This window comes from Eschrichtius robustus, chromosome 4, assembly GCF_028021215.1.
Source record: "Eschrichtius robustus isolate mEscRob2 chromosome 4, mEscRob2.pri, whole genome shotgun sequence".
In the NCBI taxonomy this organism is placed as follows: Eukaryota; Metazoa; Chordata; class Mammalia; order Artiodactyla; family Eschrichtiidae; genus Eschrichtius; species Eschrichtius robustus.
Window position 1 is genome coordinate 125,445,595 of NC_090827.1, and position 18,571 is coordinate 125,464,165.

The 18,571-nt window shown below is 37.0% G+C and overlaps 1 protein-coding gene and 1 non-coding gene across 10 annotated transcripts in view; one reads left to right on the forward strand and one right to left on the reverse strand.

Annotated features, from left to right (window-relative positions):
- The window catches only part of ANK2 (ankyrin 2), a 347,463-nt gene that overhangs the window by 212,952 nt on the left and 115,940 nt on the right, over positions 1-18,571 (forward strand). For all 9 annotated transcript variants that reach the window (XM_068543335.1, XM_068543343.1, XM_068543341.1 and 6 more), the window contains 5 exons: positions 1,929-2,027; positions 6,782-6,979; positions 10,224-10,322; positions 10,855-10,953; positions 14,860-15,057. In XM_068543335.1, coding sequence (XP_068399436.1) covers positions 1,929-2,027; positions 6,782-6,979; positions 10,224-10,322; positions 10,855-10,953; positions 14,860-15,057 — 693 coding nt within the window. The remainder of the gene's footprint in view (positions 1-1,928; positions 2,028-6,781; positions 6,980-10,223; positions 10,323-10,854; positions 10,954-14,859; positions 15,058-18,571) is intronic.
- TRNAG-UCC (transfer RNA glycine (anticodon UCC)) lies at positions 7,257-7,329 on the reverse strand. The gene has a single exon. It is a non-coding gene; the product is annotated as a tRNA-Gly (tRNA).

The window sequence follows — 18,571 nt, forward strand, 5'->3', positions numbered from 1 at the left end:
TACCCAAAAGTCATTAAATAAGAATTAAACAAGACCATTGTTTTAAAGTAGAGAGACCATTTGCATATATATATCTTTTCTTCATATATAATGTTTAATACTTTAGATTAGGTTTTATATCTAACTTGTCAATTTCAAATGTGTAAACATCATAAAAACAACTTATTTTAAGCATAAATAAAGATACTAGAAATACTAAGACTAGTATTTGAAACCTTTTAGATTTTGAAAACCCTTTATTGATAAAGTTTGGCTTGTAAACGTATAAATTCATCGTTGAGTAGGTACTCCTGAGGCCTCTTTGACTTAACTTCTTATAAGGAAACTCATTTTTTTCTTCATTCTACTAAAATTAGTAAAATTGCTGTACTATTATAAGACTTAAAAATGGAATAAAGATTTGAGGGTTTTTTAAAAATAGTTAGAAGATCCAGCTTCATCTATTTAGAGGCAGGTTTTAAGTGATATAGAAAAGTTAGAAATCATGGCTGTCTGAAGAGGAAAAATCTTGCCATACATCCAAAGTCTGAAAACAGTACTGCTGTTCCAGTCATGTTATTTTATGTAATAACATACTCCAAATACATTTACTCTACAAAAGTCAAAAGATGTCATCAGAAAATAAGGCCATTAGAGGATAAATGAATCGTCAACAAAAAGAAGATTAGAGTAGACATCCAGCTTAATGCTCTCAAATTCAGATCATTGGGATTGAATTTCTCATAACTTCATAAGTAATGGGTCTCTGAATACTAGCAAAAAATGAACTCTGAGCTAAGTACCAAACTAAAGTTTGTCTTAAATCTGGGTTTAAGGGTTTGTTGTGCAAGTACTCAGAAGAAATTATTCACTGGAATTTGTCAAACGTTATCCAGTTACCTCAACCAATGTTGAAATCAATTTAGTTTATTTGGAATAGTTTACCTGGTTGAAATCAACCTTATTTTCTAGTATAGTTGTGGTGACTAAAATAACTTTTATTCCAGTATCTTATTCTTTTATACTGTAAAATTATTTGAAAGAATGAATCCCTGCTTTCTTTAGAACTACATGTGGTTTTAAAATATGCGGATTGAAAAAAAACCCTTCTCTTAGAGGCAGTAATTAACAGGCTTCCCAATGAGAAAATTCTCTGATGTCTAACCATCATCCTTCATGCTGCAGGTTAAGCTACCTTTTTCTGATAAGTGTGTCTTCCTTGATGCAGCATGAAGCTACTTGAGGAGACACCTGAAGCTCAGTGCTGCCCACCTCAACTGATGGCACTGTTAACATTGCTTTACTCATCTCTCAGTATTTCTCTCAAATAACTGTCTGTAATTAAATACGCTCATCAATAATAAGCAGAAGACCTCCTGGGCAAATCAGATTCCTCGTATGAACAGTCTTTATCTAGTCTCATAACACAAAGATAAAGCCAATGTAAAAAAAAATAGTTTATTTCAGAAGTAAATTTTGAATTCTGAAAAGAAATGACATGTATGGTACAGATGATGTGATTTTTTTGCACTGCGTTGACTTGATCTTCAGCATCTAGAGTTTCTCATAAAAATGGGATTGAGCTGTAATCACATATTTAAGTGTGACAGATTTTAGATTTGAAGGATGAAAGGTAACTTCATATCACCAAAAGCAATTTAGGTTATGCCACGTTGATTGTGAAGTTAAACCTCAGGGTATCCTGAATGTTTGGGTAAGTTCACTGGTTTGTCATGAGTGAAAAAAAAATTAAACACTTGTCTTATCCTTTTGAAGATGGAGAAGATACTGTTTTTCCAGACCAAACAATTATGAAATAATTATACCTTTTCATAGATTTCTTGAACTTCTGGATATAATGCTATCTTTCACAAAAAGGCACATTTTTATTCTATGCCATGCAGAGCAGTGGGTTTACTTATGATTGAATGATCTTTGTTTCCTGGCAGCGTGGGGAGACTGCACTGCACATGGCAGCCCGGGCGGGGCAGGTGGAAGTGGTCCGATGCCTCCTGAGAAATGGTGCCCTTGTCGATGCCAGAGCCAGGGTAGGTGCTGGTGCTTGCGGTTTTCTTCTGTTATGTGCATGAGTTCTATCCTTAAGAGATGCTGCTATTCTTCATCTCTTGATGTGGAAATGCCAAGGACTGTAAGTGAAAACATCAATTCAGTAACAGTTTTTCAGGCAAAAATGAAATGGTACAGTAAATATACACAATGGAAAACGCACTTCAATTTCAGAAACACTAACATTTGAAAAAATAATACAATTTAGTAGCTAAGAAATTTGGCATTGACTAACATTTTAATAAATTTTTTTACCTATGAAAGCACTTCCACATATATCTTCATTTTCATGAATTTTAACATTTTAACCTATATTATATAGATACTATACATATTAAAATTTATTTCTTACCACCAAAGCCAATCAAATTTCCATAGACATTCCTTACTAGTAACTTAAAAACAAACCATATTCAAAGTTTTAATGTTTCCCTTCATCTGTTTTACTTTCCTCATTTCTATAATGAGTTCTACTTTTCTTCTTACTTTGATTTTCCATATTTAGGCATTCTACCCTTCCACTTTCCAAAATAAATGAATTTTGGCCCAGGAGATTGTGTGATTGGATTCTCCTATTTCTGATTCCCACAACTTGATGTTTTTCTTCTTCTTTTTAAAAAATTTCCCTTCCCAGTTGCTTTTTTCACCTTCTTCCTTTACACTGAATATTTTATCAATATCTTCGGTTTCCTTTTCCACGCTGTTTCATTAACTTTCGCACTAGCACCTTTGGGATTCTCATGGACTATTTAAACACTTTCGCTTCTTGTTCAATATTTGATATATCTAAGCTAGAACTCACTTCACCTTGAATCCTACCGTAGTGAGTCCGTTTTCAAAACAGTATTGTATTGGAATGAAAACATTCAGCTGGACACATACAAATTGTCATTTCAGACAAGTCATTTCACTTCCGGGTCTTTATTATTAAAATATAAGGGTTGGACTTAGACACCTTGAAACTCCTTTCCAGACTTCTTAACATTCTCTGACTCTATGAATTTTATAGCATTTTTTTCCACAGACCTTCATGCAGAATCCAGTGATACGTGGGCAGCCTTCATTACTCTAGTAGTTATAATTTTTTTCTGCCTTTCTATCCATTGTACAAGTAGTGTAATTTATGTTCTTCGGTACTCATCATTGGCATTTTATGCTCTTATATATTAAATGCTTTTGTTATTCAAACTCTATTCTTCCCTGCCTTGGCATTTTTCTTGTTTCCCTTCCCCACCCCCTTAAAGACTATTTTTTAAAAGCAGTTTTAGTTCCACAGCGCAACTGAGAGGAAGGTGCAGACGCTTCCCATAGGCCCCCTGACCCCACAGTCTTCCCAGTTATGAGCATTCCCCACCAGAGTGGTACATTGGTTATGAGTGACGAACCTACATTGATACATCATTATTCCCCCAAGCACCTAGTTTACGTTAGGGTTCACGCTAGGTGTTGTACATTCTATGGGTTTGGACAAATGTATAATAACATGTATCCATCCTTATAGTATCATATAGAGTAGTTTCACTGCCCTAAAGATCCTCTGTGCTCTGTCTATTCTCATTTCCTTTTAAGTTTACCTGGCAATTCAGCTGTTAAAAAAAAAATTATGGTCCGTCAGTGGGCTCTGAATATCATGAGCTTCATTAACTTTACCAGAAATTGTGGTAGTGTACCTGGTAAATATTTTGTAATCCATACTTAATAATGAAAGGGTTTCTCATTAATCCCTCTTAATATAAAATAAAACTGCTTAATAGTTTGTAGTCAAATTCCCACATGCATGCACTTCTGAAAACTCCCTCTCTTAACCTAATATCGTTGCTCTACAATTCACTGTCTTCCAAAGGGGAGATAGTTAAAATTATACCCAGTTACTACACTGATCTCCAAGGTCAAGATCTCTGGGTAGTCTGTTTTCTTCTCTATCAGGTTTAGAAATAATACCTCATGGTTATATAATCATGGGGCTAGGTCATATTTATGCCTACTCCCAATATATAATGAAAGAAAAGTCATATCATCACAATAATATCTCTCAGTTAAAAGTGCAAGCAGCATACTCTATTCACCAGTCAAGAGCATAAGACATATTTTGCTGTACAGACTGGAAGGCCGGGCCTGCAGTGGCGTAAGTTCCTGGGTCAGCCAATGTGCTTGTCTCCCGGGCCCTGCCCTCAGGAAGGTCCTTTCTTGTCCAATGTCCTCCATGGACATAGCTGAGAGGGCCGCTGAGACCTGCCCCTTTGGGAGTTCTCTTGCTTTAGGTGCCCGTATTCTGTTGGCACAATACGGGGGCCTGGCATTTGCTTTAGGGATTGAGCAATCACAGGGCCCCTAGTCTTAAACTCACTTGGAACGTAACTCACTTAAAACTTTAGTTAACTGCTGGTATATATGGTTCCTGGGAATCCTGTTAGCTAGTAACTTATAGCAGAAATTTTATCAAACATTTGAACCCTGTCCCAGCCTTTGCTATTTCTGTCTTTTGGTAAAAGGAGTTGGGGCTCAGCAAGTTTCCCTAATTTTGGAAACTAGCAGTGATGGTAAGGCAGAGCTCACGTCTTCCTGGATCAGGCTGTATCACTGTCAGTGATGCTTTATGATGAGAGAATTATTGCCCCTTGTATTTGGAAGAGGCCTAGAGGATCAAGCTGCCCACATTTTTTTCTTTAGCTCTTCCCATGAATATTATCTTCTGTGATTTCCCAATTCTTTGCCTTGGATTGAATTAGCTTTAGCTTGGGGTGGCAAATTCAACTTTTGCAATTCTACAGGGAAACAATTACCCAAACCTCCAAGGTCTTATAATCTCTGATTACAGGTGGAAAGACTTTCTTATCAAATTTGTAGGTTCTTCCCTTTTCCACTTTCAGATAGGAGCGTACCAAAAGTTGAAGAAAATGGGCAAAACAGCTTATTTCTTAACTTTCTTTTTTTTTTTTTTAAAACACGTACCTTAATGCTCTGAGAACCAAGAGACACTGATCGATAATTTAAGCAGTTACTTGGCCACCACCAGTCAAGGACTGCCGCTTCTCAGCTATGGTTTAAGGGGTCACCATTGCCCTAAGGCTCCCCCTCGCTCGCTGAAAACACATGTTAGAGTGTGTCACTTGTAATACCCACCTCAATCAAATTCTGCTGGGCAGAAGTCCAAGCAGGGAAACCCAGAAACAACAGATGTTCACGATAGCTATCCTCAAGTTCTTTGGTCTTTGATTGTGTTTTGCTGTCCATTTATTTTTGTAACTGTTAATTCTCTCCATTCCTCTCTTTTCTCCTCTGTATTTCAGAGAAAGTTGTACCTTTTAAGTGTTGTCTGTCTCCCTTGCTATTGAGAGACCTCTAGTCCTGTTAGTTTTCTTAGAGGCCATCATATTGTATCTCTTTCTGTGGAATGAATAGACAAAGAAATGTCTTTAGAATCCAATGCCTGAATTCAAGTTCTGTTTTCATAGCTGCGTAACCTTGGACAGTCCTGGAAAACTCATTTAATTCCTCTTAATCTCTTTTCTCTGGAAAATGGTTGAATAATATATGTTACGCCTTCCTTTCAGGTCTAAGTATAGGACTTGTCAGGTATGCATCATACATGAAAGAAGTTTATAAGGTGCAGATTTTTCCAAAATTCCAATTCTATTGCTAAAATAATTGTATTATTACCGTTTATTATTTAGTTCTTACCACCCTGAAATGCATACAGTGCTATTTCATCTCTTCCTGTACCTTCCACTTAATACTTTTTTCCTTTTCACTTTAAGATAAAGTGCATTTATTTGAACAGTTCTTCCTATTCTATTCTACCTTCTCCATTCATTCTTAGCCCTGGAAGTTGGCCCAGCTTTTCCTTTCTCACCTTTGTTATGACATGCCCTTGGGCAGATTATAGAGATACACCTCTTTTCACCACTAAGGTTACACACAATTTTCTTTTATCAAGACAATGGTTTGGCCTCGTTTTCTTAACACTGAAAACATTTTCCTGACCACACATTAGAGTCAGGTGATTTCTTGAGCCTTCTCGAACGTGCCCTCCCTGTCCCTTATACCAGCCCTATCCTCTCCCTGTTTTTAAAATGAAAAGCACTTGGCAAATACTTAACCCCATTTGCTCCTCGCCAGACTTCCATTTCATCTTTGAAGCCCTGGATGTAAGTTCCAGACCCATCTGCAACGTTTCCTGGAACAACATCTTTTTAAATCAGATTGCAACATCTTCTTTACCCACAGTCTCTCCTTGAAGAAAATAACCAGCATTTGTATCCTTGGCTTGCTGAGTGGAGTAAGAACAAAGTTTTCCCAGCATCCCTCTTTTTTTTTTTCTCTTGATTCAGTTCCCAGAATAAATACTGTCTCTTAGTGAAAGCTTTTGGATGAGAATCTAGGTCTTAGGACTTCTGGACTAGATTTCTTTCTTATTCAGAACCATGAGCTGGTTTATATTTAAACATAAGTGAAGGCTGAAGCCTTAATGAGTTGAGAAACATTTTGGCATGCCCAGAAAACAATGACCAAGTTCATGGAAATATCTACTTTTAAAAAAATTTAAGGAAGATTTTGTGACCAAACAGGTCATTCTATAACAAGATATAAATTGTAGTCAGAGTAGCAGTAATTTCCTTTTGGGTAGGGGTTCCTGGAGATTCCAAGGAGACATCATGAAACATCTGAGTGAAATGTATTGCTAGTGAAGTTTGGTCTGTCCTGGCACTAACTTTTTACTTGATCTGAGTTGTAGGAGGAACAGACGCCTTTGCATATTGCCTCTCGCCTGGGTAAGACAGAAATTGTTCAGCTGCTTCTACAACATATGGCTCATCCAGATGCGGCCACTACAAATGGGTACACACCACTGCACATCTCTGCCAGGGAAGGCCAGGTAGACGTGGCATCAGTCCTCCTGGAAGCAGGAGCCGCCCACTCCTTAGCTACCAAGGTAAGAGGAATGGTTTCATGCTGACATGGACCAGGAGCAATCCTAAATCATAGAGTGTCAAGAAGGGTAGATCTCCTTTAGGCCTCCAACTTCTTCTTCCTCTTTGAATATTTTAGATTCATTTTCTAAATGACCAAGGAGGATTGTGAGATTACATATAATATCTTCAAAAGGAGGGCTGGTTTCTCTTCTTCTAATTAATGCCGGTGTTGTTTCTAGAACTTTATTATTATTATTATTATTATTTGGCCATGCTGTGTGGCTTGTGGGATCTTAGTTCCCTGACCAGGGATCGAACCCGGGTCCCCTGCAGTGGAAGCACAGAGTCCTAACCACTGGACCACCAGGGAATTCCCTCTAGAACTTTAATTAAGATGATTTCCATAAAGCAAGTGTTATTTTCTCTTTACTTTCCGTGATAAAAATCTATAATATATTCCCCTGAATATATTATAGAAAAAAAAATACAATTCCCAAATACATTGAGCTAGTATTACTACTGAGGAAGATAATATTGCATTAGATTGGCAATACTGTATTTGTTGAGTTTTAGTACTACCTAGAAGTTCACGTCACATAATCTTGCATTTTTCCAACCCTTGTTTCAGCTATTATGCCCTTTCTGCTCCCTACACTTCACCAGCTACACAGTGTCTAAACAGAACTGGGCTGGAGAGTCACACTTTATTAGTTGTATTAGTTGTCATCTAACAAAGAATTTTACTTATGTTCAAAGTTTTGAGCTAGGGCAGAGTAATTTTTTCTCCACTTGACACATTATATTTGAGATCCCTCTTTGGATATGACTTAGAATAAAACACGAACACAGCTAATTGGAGCAAAAGAAATTGGACTAGTACAGAAGAGAAGAAGAATGAGACACATTACAGCCTACAACAAGTGAATTATTCACAGTGCAAAATAATTCCCACAAATACAACAGTGATTCAGATTACTAAGGAACGGGCATAAATACTGCATCTGGGGGAGAAGGGAGTTTGCAAGTACGAACTGAAGTACTGTGGTGGCATCTGTCCTCTTAGAGGTAGGAGCAGCCTGCTGGCTGTTACGACTTACCTGGTTGCCTATGGCTGTAAAACATGCTTTGATGTAAGAAGTTGGTAATTATTCAAATGCTGAAATCAGAAGGGTTGAAAGGATTTTTAAAATCTTTTTTTAAAAAAATCATAAACTAAACAACAAACATAGAGTTGATCCTTAAACAATGAGAGGGCTAGGGGCACCCACCCTTCACACAGTTGAAAAACCTCATATAACTTATAGTCTGTCCTCATATCCGCAGTTCTTCTGTATCTTGGGTTCCCCATATCCATGGTTCCACATCCTTGGATTCAACTAACTGCAGACTGTGTAGTACTGTAGTATTTCCTATTGAAAAAAATCCACATATAAATGGACCTTCACAGTTCAAACCTGTGTTGTTCAAGGGGCAACTGTGTAATAATAATAATAGTAATAGTAATAATAACCCAAGAGAGACTGGGTGATTGTCTCATCAGATGAAGGTGATAAATAAATGAAATTTAGATATATAAAATACAGAAATAGGGAATAAAACATAATCCCTTGTCTTCCAAAGATTTTTAGAATTAGAAATATATCTAAAACAATAGTAAATTAGGACAGTTAAATGGAAGAAACTATTAAACAAAACAGTTCCACAGTGGAACTGACTGGGGTTCTGAAGGGTAGTTGACTCATCGTCAGTAAAGCTATTTAAGTGTTGATAAATATCAGAGGGTAAATGAAATCCTGATGAGATTAACATAGGGGAAGACGGAAGACGTGTGATTCGAGAGATGCTTTCCAACCTCTACTTTGTGATTCTACAGTAAAGATTCTATGTAGTTTTGTCTCATAATAGTTTCCAAATTTATAAAGGGGCTGGATCACTATTCCAGCAAGACTTTAAGGATAAGGAGTTTATTTTTTCTTTCTTAACACATGGTTTGTCTCAGAGAACTCTACTTCATCCTGAGTGTCACTCCAATCATTGTGTGGATTGAGTTAGAGGGAAGAGAGCATTAACAGCAAATGTTGGCTTAAATGGACTTCCTATATTTGCCCCACACTTGGGAAAAGCAGATTTACTCTGCTCCAAGGACTTCTTAGTACCTAATGTTCAAAAAACAGCAAAAAGAAAAATGACATCTTAGCTAAAAATAATTTTTGTAGTGACACTGTGAAAAAGCAGTATTGCTTCTTGAGGGATATTCTGTATTCTGATGAAGGCTTAAATGGTCTGGAGGATAAGCCCTATCTTAGACCACTTAACCCAGGCATGTTTGCTGTGTGTGTTTTGCAAGCCCCGGTCAGCTTTAGAATTCTCCCACTCCCAATGCAGTGCCAGAAGAGCATGTGATTAGACTGTCTGGCCAAGAGGATGGATTTGAGATCATGGTGTAGGAACTGTGCCATCCTTGAGATCTGAGTCCAGGGACCTAGCTGTATTTGTAACACACTGCTAATTACAGAGAGTGACATTGGTTAGGCACACAAGACATTGAATCTGTACGTGTAAACATGTGTAGGAGAGCAGCAGTTTAAAAGTTTGGTGTTAATCAGCTCAACATCCTGCCAGAAGTAGACTGTATTTTCCGAAAGGAATTGATCTTATATAAAGTGTGGGTCTTTTGAGAAAAGGGATAAAAGTCAGGACGAGAGGTGCTTTTTAAACGGTGAACTGCTTTTGCTCTGTGCACCATTTTATCTTGCTATTTCTGCAGAAAATGCAATCAACTGAATCACAAATAATTTTTTTTATCATAGCTGCTGAACTACCCTAAACCTTAAATAAAGAAATTTGGAATTCAGGTATTATAAAAAGGATAGAAAAATGAGAAAGCCTGGACAGGAGGTATTACTGTCTCAATCCTATTAATTGTAGAGGCAAGAAAAAGACAGGGTTGTGTTTTTTTTTTCACTCACAAATCAGAGCCATTTTACTGACACATAAATTCCAAGCCTAGAAAGTCAAATTTCAGTCTCTAAGCCCTCAAAATAAAATTTCTTTTGTTCAGTCTATCAAGCCAAACTCTTGCTTGTTAAACTTTATGCTTTGTCCTAGTCCTTGTTTATGGCTAACAGATTTAATGCTCCCAGTATTTTTCCCAAATGGAGAATCAACATAAGTTTGCTTAATATGTTAACCAGTAAAAAAAAGATTTTGTTAGCCGTCACAAAGAAAACTGCTACATTTTACTTTTGTTCTTCACATTTTCAGAAGGGTTTCACACCCTTGCACGTAGCAGCCAAGTATGGAAGCCTGGATGTGGCAAAACTTCTCTTACAACGCCGTGCTGCTGCAGATTCTGCAGGGAAGGTAAAAGTTTTCAAGCATATATGTTTGTTATATAACTTGGTCAAGTTGGAAGCTTGGGAGATCTGCATTTCAAGATATCTGGCTCACTCTTCTTAAAGGAATATGAATGTAACGGATGAAACTATACCAAATAGATAATGATGGCAGTGTCCGTGACCTGCCCACATATACACTGATTCAGAAGGTGTTTAAAAGAGCTGTGCCTCAAATGTGTGTTCCTGTCACAACAGGGCCCGGAACTTCTCTATGTTAAGAAGAATCCTTGCAATGTTAACGTAATAATTCTTACATGGCATTTTAGACTTTTAATTATGGTGGAATCAAGATGCCCTGTGCTAATGAAAGCTCAATGGATCATTTTCAGTTTTAGTTACGTTTCTAATAAGAAAATCATGAGGTATTTATTTTTTCCTATTGACTATATTAATGAATTAACATGGACTTAATCGATACCAGTTTCCTTGCATCCTGGCAGCTTCAGGGCAGCTAATGCTAATTTATTAATACTGAAACTTCAACACACCCATTACAGAATGGCCTTACCCCGCTCCATGTTGCTGCTCATTATGACAACCAGAAGGTGGCGCTGCTGTTACTGGAGAAGGGTGCTTCCCCTCATGCCACTGCCAAGGTGAGGACCACAGAAAGGATTTACAGACTGTAGGGTGGAACTCTAATCTGACCGGACATGGGAATTGTTTTTTAAGCACATGGTGCTGATATAACTGCAACTAGTCCTGGCAATAGTAGCTTTTGGTATTGTCCTTTTTTTTTTTTTCCCGACCGTTTGCTTCCACAAAGCCTTTTAAGATTTTTTACAAGTCAGCAAATACTAAGGGGACGTGCCCAGGTACCAGTAAAGATGACTCTGATTGCCAACACTCAGTGTTTTAGACACACAAGTATGAGTTTTGAGAAATTAAACGTAAGAAAGGCAGTTCAGGTTTTCCCTTCTCTCGTATAAACAGAATGTTGTGATATACCTACCCTTTTATTCACTCATTCCTTCTGACTTCAAATTTTTCACTGTGCTCTATATGAAAGACTCTTTGTTTTTTACATGTTTCATTCGTGTTAACTATAGCATACATCCTTCCAAGTTCCTAGGCTAGGGATGCATTTTGGGGAGTATGTGTAGCACCAACTCATAAAACAGCTCCAACTAAGACCCGAACCTTTGGACAGAGTGTTTCCCACCATTTGACCTGCCTCTTTATTACACTGAAAATATCCATGAATGTCATATAACAGATAAAGTCATCACTGTATCTTTCATTTATTCATTCAGTAAACATATATTGAGAAGATGTCATAGTTTATTTAAAAAGAAAAATATTTCTTGTGGTGGGAAAATATTCATGCTATATTAGATGACATAATAAAGCAACAACTATTACCACTTACATGCCAAACACTGTGCCTAGCATTTTACATGCAATATCTCATTTAATCTCATAATAATCCCATGAGATTGGTATTATAATGATTTCTATTTTACAGATGAGGAAGTGAGATTTAAATAGGTTACTTTGTACGTCCAAAGTCACATGACTAATAATTGCCAGAGCTAGGATTTGACCTCAGACAATCTGACTTTAGAGGCAGCACTCTTAACCACTAGGTCTACTGCATCCCAAAGCAGTAGAGGAGAATTATTCCACTTCTATTATATAACTATGTACATATATACTCACATGTCTATTTAAATTATACACATTATACATATATAATAAAATGGAATACTCTGAAAGTATATTTTGTATATAAACAAATTATATATAATAAACTATTATATATATATAACTTTGTACCCATACCTATATATAGATCTATATATGTATGTATATATACACACATATATATTTTATTGCTACAAATATACGGCTTATAATAAAATATTTAAACTGTTAAAAGAGCAGGACAAATTTTTTTATTGCACATACCATTCTTATTTCTTTATAACCCTTTCGCTGTAATATCATCAATCATGCATTTGTTTTATGTCTTTCTTCCTACTAGATTATAAACTACTTGAGGACATTAATCATGTTATATTCATATTTGCATATCTCTGAGGTGTCTTATTCAGTATTATGTGGGTTCTCAATAAATTTGAATGGAAGAATGAAGACTGAGCGACTATTCCAATGGAATAAAAAAAAAATCTGCTCATTTAACATGCCAGTATTTTTTTCATTAACTTTCTAGGCTGACCATTTTGAGCAAAGATATGACTTTATCAACACCCAATACAACACATATGTATAAAGAAGGGATCGTAGTAAAACTATAAAACACGTGTTCTCCTCCCACAATGAGCTCTCAATCTACCAGGGAGAGAAGGCCTAACATAAAATAATGTGTATGGATCTTCTAAAGAGACAAATGTACCCTTGATCTCCAGCCTCTATAGAGTGTGGTCCTTACTCTCTGGCACACGTGAACAAAGTCCAGAAGACTAGGGAGAGCATCCTCTACTCCAGGGTCCACAGTAGGGGGGGTTCAGGAGGCTCCTCTAGTGTCTTCCACTCATCTGACCTCGCCTGTCAATCAGCATGAGTCCTGTAGCTCGGGGGCCGCTCCGAGAGGCTGGCTGCCAGTTGGTTGGACCCCACCCCTAACTCCACTTTTGACACTCTATTCATTACAGTTCCCCACCCCACCTCTCAACACATGTGGTCCCTTGGACCCTAGAACCTCTTTGCTTCCTTCTACCAAAATCCGGAATCTTTTCTTAGTCTTCATTGGGTTTTGTTGTTGTTATTGTTATTTGGTTCCAAAAACTTTGACTCTATGTGGAGTTAAGAGGGTTCTTCAGACTTGCAGGTTGAGTATCTGCTGGACAGTCAGACCTCTTATATTACTAAAAATTTGATACTCTCTTTGATGATCTCTTAGGTTGTTATGTTAAAACCTCCCTGTCTTCCTCCACATAGGTCTCTGACTTTACCTAAACTTGGTAGGTTCACTGATTCTTTGCTTAGCCTTGGTAAAGCCTGTGCTGCAGAAATAGGGGGAGTTGGGGCTGAAGAAAGCCCACTGTAGCCAAAAAAGTGTTTAAACTTATAGGTTCCACAAAAATCTATGTGCCCTTTTATTCAATAGAGCCCACTGTCCAAGTTCAATGTTCTAGAGGACGTGGAACATCAAGGACCTATGAAAGGACTTCCAAGAAGAGCTGCTGAATTTCTTGAACAGCTTAGAGGGCAATATCATTCATCTGAACTGAAAGATGCCTATTTTGGCTTGGAGAAAGGAAGACAGGGTAGATAGATAATGTAGGGACGTTTGAAGATCAATGTTTCATGACAACACATAAGGGCATTTAAATTCTCAAAACTCCTTTTTATTTTTTTGGTACCCTTTGCAGTTAGACTTCAGGAAATCCCATGACCTAAAATTCTTCTTAGAGTTTCACAAGAAGCCCTTGATCAATATGCTGTCTTTCCCTTCAGCATGCCACAGTCAGTGGCAAAGCCACTGTTTTTCATTTCTATCACGCATTTTTCATGGAAAATTCTACCTGACTTGATAAAGAAAAGGAAAGGAAACAATACAGGTTCCAGACTTACACTTGTTCCAGGGTTTTGTTTGTTTGTTTGTTCTTTTAACTAAGTATGGGGTTTAAAGTTTGGCTGTTGTAAACAAAGTATGAGTTCCTCTGGTCCTCTCCACAAACTCCCACATAAAACTAGTAGCCTCTTATTGCTACTTTTGAGGAGTTTGTAGAGATGAAGGGGGGATCCAGGATTTTAACTGACCACCTAATAGGATTAATTAATTAACCTAATAGGATTAATAGAAGCCTATTTTACTAATATCTTTTTCACCAGAATGCAGCCCCTTAAAGACAGGGATCAGGTCTTGTCCACCTCTATATCCCCACACCTAGCACACTGACCAGCATACGCTAGGTACCTACTAAATAGTTGTTGAGTGAGTAAAAAGTACAATCCAACCAGAAGCACATTAGTAGGAATGTTATAACAAGACCATAGAAATAATTCCATTTTATTCTCTTCTATTAAAACCATGTCTGAAATATAGTATTCAGTTCCAGGCAGCACAATTCAAGAGCTATATCGACAAACTAGAATCAGTCCAGAGCAGGTCATCCTTAATGGAGAGAGCTCTAGAAATGGGCCTTCTGTCAGGGATAGTTGAAGGAAAGGGAAATTTAGCCTGGAAAAGGGAAGACTAAAGGGAGATATGAAAACCATCACCAGGTATTTAAAGGACAGTCATATAGAAGAGGAATGTGGCTTATTGCTCTTCAGGAGCAGCATTATGAGATTTTAAGCTTTGGGGCATTTGTGTCTATATCTGTCTTACATGTAAGTAGAATGGGGTGCCTTGTGACATGGCTTGCAAAGATTTGGGTGTTGTTGGATGGAAACTTATGATGGGCAAGAATTTGGATTTACTATAAACGGACTTTTAACTTTTCTGTTGATTAGAGATTCTTATTTCCTTCAGACCTATATCCTGGCAATTGCTAAGCTTACAAATTACATGTGTTTTATCTTTACTTTTTTAGAATGGCTATACTCCTTTACATATTGCTGCCAAGAAGAATCAAATGCAGATAGCTTCCACACTCCTGAACTACGGAGCAGAGATGAACATTGTGACAAAGCAAGGAGTCACTCCACTCCATCTGGCCTCGCAAGAGGGGCACACAGATATGGTCACCTTGCTTCTGGATAAGGGAGCAAATATCCACATGTCAACCAAGGTATTCCGGTTTTGCCTCTTGCTTTAGTGAAGAGTCTTCTGAATGAATGTAAATGGAAACCAATCTAAGATAATTTGGAACAAAGAGGGGGCAGGTTTTAAAGAGAAACAGGAATATCTCATAGAATTCAAGGGTAGCAAAGGAGTCAAGCCTCATGAGGGACTGGGAGATCACAGGCAAGCAAGGAGTGAGGCTCACAGACTCTGCCTGCAGGGCTGCATGTTTGCATCTTGACTTTTCCCTACAGGTCAGTTTCATTTGCCTCTCCTGTGGATCTGCTTCCTGTGCATCTCTGTGTATGTGACCGAAGAGGCTACCCTATAGCTCCCAATAGCTAGAATCACTGCAATTCAAGCAGTCAGTCCAGATTGCCATAGTACCTGCTGGTCCTAATTCCAAATTCCAGAGAGGGAGAGAGGTGGCAGTTTCATCTGGGTTCCGGCCCAAGCAATTGCTTCTAAGCTGCTGGTCTGTGCCCATGACCTAAGTCATTTTCAGCTGGGCTGAGCTTCAGAGGCACCTGTTGGTTGGGAGCAGGGAACTCAGTAAAATAAAGATTTCTGAGCCAACTTCAGTTCAGCCTAGCTTGGGTGGTTGTTGTGGAGGTGGTCAGATAATCAGTGTTTTAAATAAAGCACCTCTCCAGAGAATGGCCTTTGTGGACAGCATATTAACTATAATAGAGTAATAGTTAGGGACATATCAGAAAAAGATATTATTCAAATATTTAGATTTTTACAAGTACATGTCAGTCTCTCTCCATATATAGCTATACCCCTCTCTATCTTATCTATATCTATCTATATGTGTATCTATATCTATATATTTATATCTATATATACTTCTATGTACTCCATTGGAGCCAGCTGCTGAGAAACAAAAAATTGGAGCCTATATTTATAAGTTAGCTCATCAGTTAAATCTCCTAATACTTTTTTGTAACACGTGGTGTGGGTTTAGTGAAAATTAAGTTTCTTAGGATTTTCCACAAATATACAAATAAGATGTTTTCCACATCTCACTGTTGAATTAATTAGTACTTTTGGAGACTCAGTTGTAAGTTGGTCTTAATAACATTTGTAAATGGGTCGTGTAGCTTATGTCCTTCAGAAAGAGCTGTGAAAAAGACAGGCTGTCTTGAATGCCTCTAGAGCCCTATTCTGTGTCTTTATCACTCAGAAGTGTTCCAGTACATCCCCTGCCCTTACTCACTTCTCTCTTCTCTGTCAAAAGGCCTCTGAGATCCTTTTTTAAAGCATGGTGAGACTAATTACACGGTTAGCCCTCCAAAAGATATTTGCATTTTAACAAGAATGAACATAATGAAGCCTTATGGTGAAATTCAGTGTGTCAGACGGTCATTAAAGTCTGGGGCATGGATTTCCTTGTGGTCATTAAAATCATGCCTCTCAGGTGGTCTTTTACCCCACTGGGGATAGTCTCACCATGAAACCTATAGTAGAATATTTCATTTAACATCAGTATACAAATGAGTCATGTAAGTGTTTACTGTCCATTAAAAACAAATCTTCATTCAATAATAAACACAAGAAATCCATAAACAAATCAGGCAAAATTTTGAGTAGAATGGAAATTCTAGACATTTCATGAAACTGATCACACAATGCTTCTGATGGTGTAATTTTTAATTCATAAAAATTGTAGATACATATGTGGAATCAGTTCACTATGTTCTCCCTGATAGTATTCTTCTAAACATATTACTTCCTTTGAGAGAATTTTAGCAGTCAATTAGCAAATATTTAATGAGTATTTTTGAATATTTTCTCCACTCAGCAATGGAGAAAAATATTCAATTTGAATCACAAAGTATTTATGTTATCTTTATAACAATGATTTCAACATTGGGTGGTGTCTTAAAGACAAAGGCATGATGTACTGATATTTGCTACTAGAGTAAAATGTTAGTAAATATGTTAAGATATATCTGAATAACAATATAATATATAAAAATATAACCCTGGCTTTTGGTTGGTATTATTTATAATTATACATTATAATAATAAATAAGTTATATATGAAATAAATAAATTATAAGATAATGCAACCATGAAAGTATCTCAGGTAATAAGCAAAGCTGATAATAAATTCTCCCGTTTTTGTAAATTACATATATTCTTTTTCTACTTAAGACCAACTAAAATCAGTAATTTCATATTCTCTAAATTCATATTCTCTATGATTATTTCTCAGTAAGAACTGTAATATAGAAATGATATTACATTCCTTATCCAATCACCATGTAATAATAAAATAAAACCGACTGTAGAGTCCACCGGTACATCTTAGGAAATAAATTACTTTCTTTGAAAAGAACTCCTTCAACATCTTCTATTTTCTTAATTTATTAGGAAGGTTTACATAATTTGATTTAGGTATGCAAGCTTACCATAATAAACTATAGAGGATTTTCATACTGGTTGTTAGTTTGCAATCTTATATTGTAGGAAATCCATTCTGCAAAATAATGTAGAAAACAGCACATATATTTGAAAGGCCATTAAAGATGCCTTTGAGATATTTGATGATCACTTCAATAACATTTTTAAAAGACCGATGATCTCAAAGGAGAAATATTTTTATGTTTGCTATTTTAATATGGAGAAAAACAACATGAAGAATAATCTTCTGCTTTGTCCTAATATTCATACTGTTTATACTTTAGGATTGTATACTATTTGTTTAGAAGTGATAACATTTTAATGCAAAAGGGTGCATATTCCATCTCATCCTCATGGTTTATGAAACTCAAAGTTGAGTTCCAGAATTCCTTGGTGGTCCAATGGTTAGGACTGAGAGCTTTCACTGCCAAGGGCCTGGATTCGATCCCTCGTTGGGGAACTAAGATCCCACAAGCTGCACGGCACAGCCAAAAAAAAAGAAAAAAGAAAAACAAAAGCTGAGCTCAGCCAGAACTCTAAGAATCAAAAAGCCTTGGATTCTTAAATATAAAGCCCTTTCTCTAGTTGGAGAATTTTTTCTTTCTCTGTAAATATCACTCCGATTTTTTAAAGGTCAGAGAACTTGTCAGCTTATAGAAGTAAAGCAGGCCTGCAGAGCCATGGTTAAGAGGGCTGGTCAGCTTTAATTGGATGTGAATCGGGGGAGAGGGGGTGCCAACTCAGAGGACAAGTAAGATACCTCAGTATAGAGATGCAGGATGTACAGGAAGAGGGTAAATATACTAGGTATTTGAAGAATATAGCAGGAGAGAAACATACGGCATGAATATACTGTTAGCTGGAATATAAGCTCTAAAAGGGCAGAAGCTTTTATTCACTGATATATTCGAGTGCCTAGAACACTTCCTGGCATATGAAAGGTACTCATAAAACACCTGTTAAACATACAAATGATTTAGGTTTTAAAGATACTCTTTAAATTTCAATTTTGCTTGACGGGAGATATTTGCATACGTAGTGAGGCTGACAGACTGTGGCACTGACTGAATAAACCACTTTTCCCTCCTCCTTTCTCTATTCTTTCATCTTTT